This window comes from Delphinapterus leucas, chromosome 7 (assembly GCF_059928025.1).
Source record: "Delphinapterus leucas isolate spDelLeu-1000000601 "Yukka" chromosome 7, BTC_Dleu_Yukka2, whole genome shotgun sequence".
NCBI classification, from domain to species: domain Eukaryota; kingdom Metazoa; phylum Chordata; class Mammalia; order Artiodactyla; family Monodontidae; genus Delphinapterus; species Delphinapterus leucas.
In genome coordinates, this window is record NC_143135.1 from 65,963,611 (window position 1) to 65,970,808 (window position 7,198).

The 7,198-nt window shown below is 41.2% G+C and overlaps 1 protein-coding gene across 1 annotated transcript; it reads right to left on the bottom strand.

The window, feature by feature from the left end:
- Window positions 1-1,052: 1,052 nt before the first annotated feature.
- Window positions 1,053-3,843, bottom strand: LOC149748758 (lysine-specific demethylase 4D-like). The gene is given in 3 exon segments (XM_089915389.1): window positions 1,053-2,846; window positions 2,849-2,893; window positions 2,896-3,843. Coding segments are annotated over 3 exon segments (894 nt in total). The 5' UTR covers window positions 3,434-3,843; the 3' UTR covers window positions 1,053-2,535.
- Window positions 3,844-7,198: the final 3,355 nt, after the last annotated feature.

Sequence of the window (7,198 nt, forward strand, 5' to 3'; positions counted from 1 at the left end):
AGTCCCAGGACCTGAACTCCAACCTCTACGAGTTACGTTTAAGTACAGGTTCTAATGTCCATCTTACAACTTTGGGCTCCTAAGTAATAATGATAATAGGTAATATTTATTTAGCACAAATTATGTTTGCCCTGATCTGAACTTGTTATGTGCAAACTCTAACAGAGGTATGATGTGGCTAAGAGCTCATTTTGCCCAAACTGGCAAGTGGAGAGCCATTGAAACCTGATTTGTTGAAAGACTACTAAACAAGCTGGTGTAGGAGTCTGAATAAAGGCTGGGTCTTCTGGCTCTTGACTGATTATGAAATCTTTACCTTGCCTTTGTAACACTGCAACAAGGACAAATACGACAAGGAGTGGAATTTCCAAATGCGTATGTGTTACCTTTTGTGCAAACATGCAGTAGATCATGAGCAAAAAAAAAAAAAACCATCAGTTTCTACTGGTAAAAATCATTGGCAGCGCTTCCCTGATGGTGCAGTGGTTGAGAGTCTGCCTGCCGATGCAGGGGACACAGGTTCGTGTCCCGGTCCGGGAAGATCCCACATGCCGCGGAGCGGCTGCGCCCGTGAGCCATGGCCGCTGAGCCTGCGCATGCGGAGCCTGTGCTCCACAACGGGAGAGGCCACAGCAGTGCAGTGAGAGGCCCGCATACCGCAATAAATAAATAAATAAATAAATAAAATAAAAAATTTGCAGTTTCTTACAAAAGTAAATATAGTCTCACCATACAATCCAGCAGTCACACTCTTTGGTATTTACTGAGATGAGCTGAAAACTTACATCCACACCAAAACCTGCACACAAATGTTTATAGTAGTTGTATTCATAATTGCAGAAAAAATTGGAAGCAACCAAGATGTCCTCCAGCATGTGAGTGGATCAATAAAGGGTCATACATCATAGAATGGAATATTATTCACCAATACAAGGAAATGAGCTATAAAACCACTAAACGTGGAGGAAACTTAAAGGCATATTACTATGTGAAAGAAGTCATCTGGAAAAGACAAAACTATGGAAGCAGTAAAATGATCAGTGGTTGTCGGGGGGGGAGGGGGGATGATTAGGCAGAGCACAGAGGATTTTAGGCAATGACTCTATTCTGTATGGTATTATAAGTGTAGATACATGTCATTATACATTGGTCAAATCCGTAGACTGTACAACACCAAGAGTGAATAAATTAAACTAAGGACTCTGGGTGATAATGAGGTGTCAGTGCAGGTTCTTCGATTGTAACAAATGTTCCTTTCTGGTGTGGATGCTGGTGGAGGAGCCTTGGAACGAGTCTGTTGGAATCCTCTGTATTTTCCACTTATTTTTGTTGCGAAGTACTCTGCAAAAATAAAGTCTATTAATTAAAAGAAAAGTAACGTGTAAGCCTGGGGGTGTGGTGAGGAAAACAACAGTAGAACTGAGCATCAGAGAAAGAATACGAGCGGATGTCCTAGGCATTGGGCTGGCCCTAGAGGCCAGGAGAGTGTATGAATGCACATCAAATTAACTGAGCACCTCTTACATGCCTGTCACATTTACATCCCCAGTATCTTCACAAAATTCTCGCACTGTAATTCTGGCTCAGAGAAAATCAATGATTTTTTGGCTGAAGGTCCCACGACTAGACAGTAGCAAAGCGCAGGTTTGAATGCCATTTCTGCTGACTCTAAGTCCAGTTCTCCCCTCTAAGTAACTGCTGGAAAGCTCAAAGCAGTGACTATGGAAAAGTTTGCTTTACGAAAGACATCACGCTTCAGATTCAACTTTGCACATATGCATACAGAGTGGGTCCATGGATGGACTGAGTTTGTGGCTGGAGGGACAACACAAAACCACATCAACAGCATCACATTTATTTACTTCACCATTAAAAGAAAAATAAGAGGCTGCAGGGGAGGTGATAGGGAAGGAGAACTGAATAGAGAATTGTTATTACTATCCAGAGTAATAGCCTTTCTGGAATTTCCCATACCAAGGACAAAACTTCATAATGGACAAAGTCAGCTTCCCCTGGGGGTCACCCTCTGTGCCATGATGAGGAAGGAAAGCTTCTGCAGCTCTGGAGAGGGGCCAGGGAAGGTGGCCTCACAGTCTGGTGACAATGCAGACCTCCCCAAGTCTCCTTTCTTCTCTACAGTGCATGCCAGGGACACGGCCCATCTTCCTCACCTCTTCATGCCCACACTCATCTTATTGTTCCATCTCCAAGCCTGGCTGGAAAGGAAGATAAAGCCTCCCCACCTTCCTATTTCCTTGCTGCTCCAAGAAAACAAAGTCTCCATTCCATATTGCTTCAGGAAAACAGAAGACACACACACACACACACACACACACACACGCACACACACAATTTCAGTACCTTACAGGGCTCTGGTCTTAATGTTACTATTCTAACATCCAACTTCCTTTGCAGCTGGTAATTATAGGTCCCTTTTAGAGTCCCCACCCAACCACCCATTTTTAATATCCTAAGGGTGCTTACCTGAAATCTCCCTTATTCTGATGAAGATCTTTCCAAAGGTCATGCAGAGCCCTATTCCCAGGCCACTTTGCCATAATCGATCCAGCGCTGGGTGGCAAAATTGATGGCTTCCGCGCAGTTGAAGCCAGAGTGGTAGCCATAGGGAAACGTCACCATGAACTCTCCAGCCTCCTGAGTGACCCGACCGAAGGGGATGCTGTTGTTATTGAGGACCGTGGGCGAGATGAGAGCCACCTTGTGCCGCAGGAAGGCCTCACAGCCCCGTGAGCTGCCCGGGAAAAGCTCCCTGGCCAGGCTTTCCAGGCGCCGGCCGTACTCCGGGGGCACCGCGTACCAAGTCTTGGGCTCCCCGAAGTGCAGCTGTAAAGGTCCATGTCCTCCGTGTGCCAGGCAAAGGCGGTCTTCCACAGCCGAAGTACAGGTAGGGGGTGTTGACGCCTTCGATGACCACTCCGCACTCCTGTTCCAGCAGGTCCTGAATGGTTCCCAGGTGTCCAAGGTTCCACTGCTTCGTGTTTTCATCGAATAAGGAGCCACTGACGTCCCCACCGTATACTGGTGAATCAAAGGGGCGTGTTTTCCAATATTTTCGCTCCAGATTCTCAAAATCAGAGTAGAATGGAGTCTGGTGTCTTTCACTGTTTGTTAAGCGGCGATACTCTCTCACGGTCATGGCTTTCTTCTTTTTGTGGTGCTGAGTAAACACACCTGCCTGCCCAGTGGTCACCTGCTGGAGGGGAGCGGCTATTAAGATGTCATCGATATCATTGTACGTCTGTCTGGCTTTCCATCCTTTTGGTGGAATTACCTTGGCTAGGCCAGCTCGGTGTGCACCTTGCCACTCCATGTAAACAATATATTTGCTGAAATCTTCAAATTCTTCCATGGTTGGGTGGACGATCGTAATCTTACAACTTGGGTTCTGGCTACCAAAGTGCTTAGACTGCATGGCGGCAACAGAATAAGCAACGGACTGCCAGCTTCTTAGGTATGCTTTGGATACCTGAGAATGCTGGGGAGTAACCTCTTCCCTATACTTCCTTTATCTTTAAAGAAGTTTTGATATAGCTGAGAGGCAGGAACTCAGACTTGAACTTTTAAACAAACGAGGTGGTATCTTCTCCAGGCTTGTCAATCCACCAGAAGGACTCCACTCTTGTCAGCATTGTGGAGCCAAAGGAAATCCAGTATTGCCCAGAGGAGACGGCTCTCTGAGCCAAGTCCTGCCTCAGCCTGTAGCTCTGTGAGTTTCCTCTGTTGGGGGTATAAGTGCCTGAGACCTCTCCAGATTCCCAGGCTTGAGTGCATGAGTGGCTTCTCACCTCACTGTAGCAGAAAGTCTCTTCATGGAAGTTTCCAAGCCAAACCTAAAGAAAGTACAAAATATTGAAAATAAGTGGATGACAAAACAAACTGATTTAACATCAAGTAAAAGAAAATTGTATAGCAATCTTAATTTCAAAGTTTGAATTTAAGGGCAAAAAGTACACTCTTTTGGTAGGCATGTAAACTGGTGCAGCTATGGTGCATACTATGGAAAACAGTATGGAGGTTCCTCAAAAATTTTAAATAGAACCACCATATGATGCTGCAGTCTCACTTCTGGGTATATAGCTAAAGGAAATAAAAACAGAATATCAAGGAGATATATGCCCTCCCACATTCACAATGGATAAGATATGGAAACAACCAACATGTCCAGCGATGGTTGAATGGATACAGAAGATGTGGTACATAGATACAATGGAATACTACTCAGCCATAAAAAGAATGAAATTTTGTCATTTGCAACAATATGGATGGTCTTGGAGGGTATTATGTTCAGTAAAATAAGACAGAGAAAGACAAATATGGCATGGTATCACTTATATGTGGAATGTTAAAAAAAGAAAAAAAGAGTAAAACTTACAGAACCAGAGTAGAAAAGTGGTTGTGGGGGAGGGCAGGAAAGGGAGGGTAAAAGGGTACACAGTGAATAAAGTCTCAGGAGCTAATGTTAACCATGGTGATTATAGTTGAGAACAATGTGATGTATAGTTGAAATTTTCCAGAAGAGTAGGATTTAAATGTTCTTACCAAAGAAAGTAAATATATGAAGGAAATGTGTTAATTAACTAGATGGGGGGAATCCTTTCACAATGTATAGCAAATCACCACAAAGTTGACTGAATATTTTACAATTTTAAAAGTCAATTATACAGCAATAAAGCTGAAATTTAAAAACAAAGAATTAGGACAAATCATAAGACAGAAAAAGTGGAATATCTAACTGAACAGTAAGGACATTAAGCAAGCTTGAAAAGAAAGGAGTTAAGCACTCAACTCAAGAAATTGGATGGCTTAACCCAAAAGATAAATTAGGGAAAGGAAAACAATCAAATAAGCTGAAACAATTACAAAAGAAAACATAACACCCAATAGAAATGATGACTGAAACCAAAATGCAATTTGTAGACCATTAAAAGTGTAAAAACATAAGCATAAGAGAAAAGAGAGAAAAGTACAAGCATATGACGTTATAATAAAACAGGGGACGCAGATAAAAACCTACCATTATAGAAAGAGTGCCTATGTAAACAAAAGCAGGATAAAAGTACAGAACACAAATATACACATCCTTAACAAGCATTATCCTTAATGTGTAAATACTTGAAACATTCTAATTAAAATCTAATCATTAATTTGCAATGATAGAAAAATTATTAGAAATATAGGGTTCACTCAGAATGGGAGAAAATATTTGCAAATGAAGCAACTGACAAAGGATTAATGTCCAAAATTTACAAGCAGCTCATGCAGCTCAATATCAAGAAAACAAACAACCCACTCCAAAAATGGGCAGAAGACCTAAATAGACATTTCTCCAAAGAAGATATACAGATTGCCAGCAGACACATGAAAGAATGTTCAACATCGTTTATCATTAGAGAAATGCAAATCAAAGCTACACTGAGATATCACCTCACACCGGTCAGAACAGCCATCATCAAGAAATCTACAAACAATAAATGCTGGAGAGGGTGTGGAAAAAAGGGAACCCTCTTGCACTGTTGGTGAGAATGTAAATTGATACAGCCACTATGGAGAACAGTATGGACATTCCTTAAAAAACTACAAATAGAACTACCATACAACCCAACAATCCCACTACTGGGCATACACCCTGAGAAAACCATAATTCAAAAAGAGTCATGTACCAAAATGTTCATTGCATCTCTATTTACAATAGCCAGGACATGGAAGCAACCGAAGTGTCCATCAACAGGATGACTGGATAAAGCAGATGTGGCACATATATACAATGGAATATTATTCAGCCATAGAAAGGAACGAAACTGAGTTATTTGAAGTGAGGTGGATGGACCTAGAGCCTGTCATATAGAGTGAAGTAAGTCAGAAAGAGAAATACAAATACTGTATGCTAACACATATATATGGAATCTAAAAAAAAAAAAATTGTCATGAAGAACCTAGGGGCAAGATGGGAATAAAGATGCAGACCTACTAGAGAATGGACTTGAAGACATGGGAGGGGGAAGGGTAACCTGGGACAAAGTGAGAGAGTGGCATGGACATACATACGCTACCAAACGTAAAATAGATAGCTAGTGGGCAGCAGCCACATAGCACAGGGAGATCAGCTCAGTGCTTTGTGACCACCTAGAGGGGCAGGATAGGGAGGGTGGGAGGGAGGCAGTTGCAAGAGGGAATAGATATGGGCACATATGTATAACTGATTCACTTTGTTATAAAGCAGAAACTAACACACCATTCTAAAGCAATTATACTCCAAGAAAGATGTTAAAAAAATATATATAGGGTTCAACCAAGTTTCTAGACACTGATTAGCAAACAAAACCTATAGATCCCATGCACCAGTTAACAATCAATTATAAAGTGAAAGAGTAAAAAGGTTTTAATCCCTTTAATAACAGAAATACATGGCCCCAATGAAGAAATCTAAAAATAATATGCATGCTAATGCTTGTACTTTAAATGCATAAATAAATGTGAATTTTACCAGGGAAAAAAAGTTGCTTTCTGGTATAAAATGTCATCCTTTTCATCTTTATGCTTTAAAGGAAAAAAAAAAAGGCCAAAAAAGTGCTTGCCTTCTGCCAGTCTAAAATCTTAATTCCAAATGATGATACACAGGACCCAGAAAATGGTTTCCTTGAAGGATTCAGCCTCTGAATGAAACAGGCTGTGCTCAAAGTCTGGCTAGATATGTCCCACACCAATTTCAATTCAATCAGTACCACCCCAAATCTAATACCCTCATATCCAATCAAAATCTCTCATTTGATCCCACACATTTTTCAAGTCCCTTCCACTGACACACTCCTTACCCAGTTCTAGAAACCCTCTCATTCCCATTAGATCGCAGTTCACTAAATGAGGTGCTTTTTCCTGAAAATCTTTGTGATTTTTACCAAGAAAATATTAAGAAAAAAATTAACTTCACAAGTTGGAAAATAGTTTAAAAATAAAAACTCAAGGAAAGGATATTCCAATGTATAGTACCCTCTCTCTCGCTCTCTCTCTCTCTATGCATAAATAGTGTCATTTTTTAAAACTTCTGGTAGGAAAATAACTCTTTTGCTCATAAGCACAAATTACAGAAATAAAGTGACCTACCTTCTACCAACAAAATCCTGATTCCAGTTGGAGATATTCAAGGACCCAGAGAGAGAGACAGTGTTCTCTAGGCAGC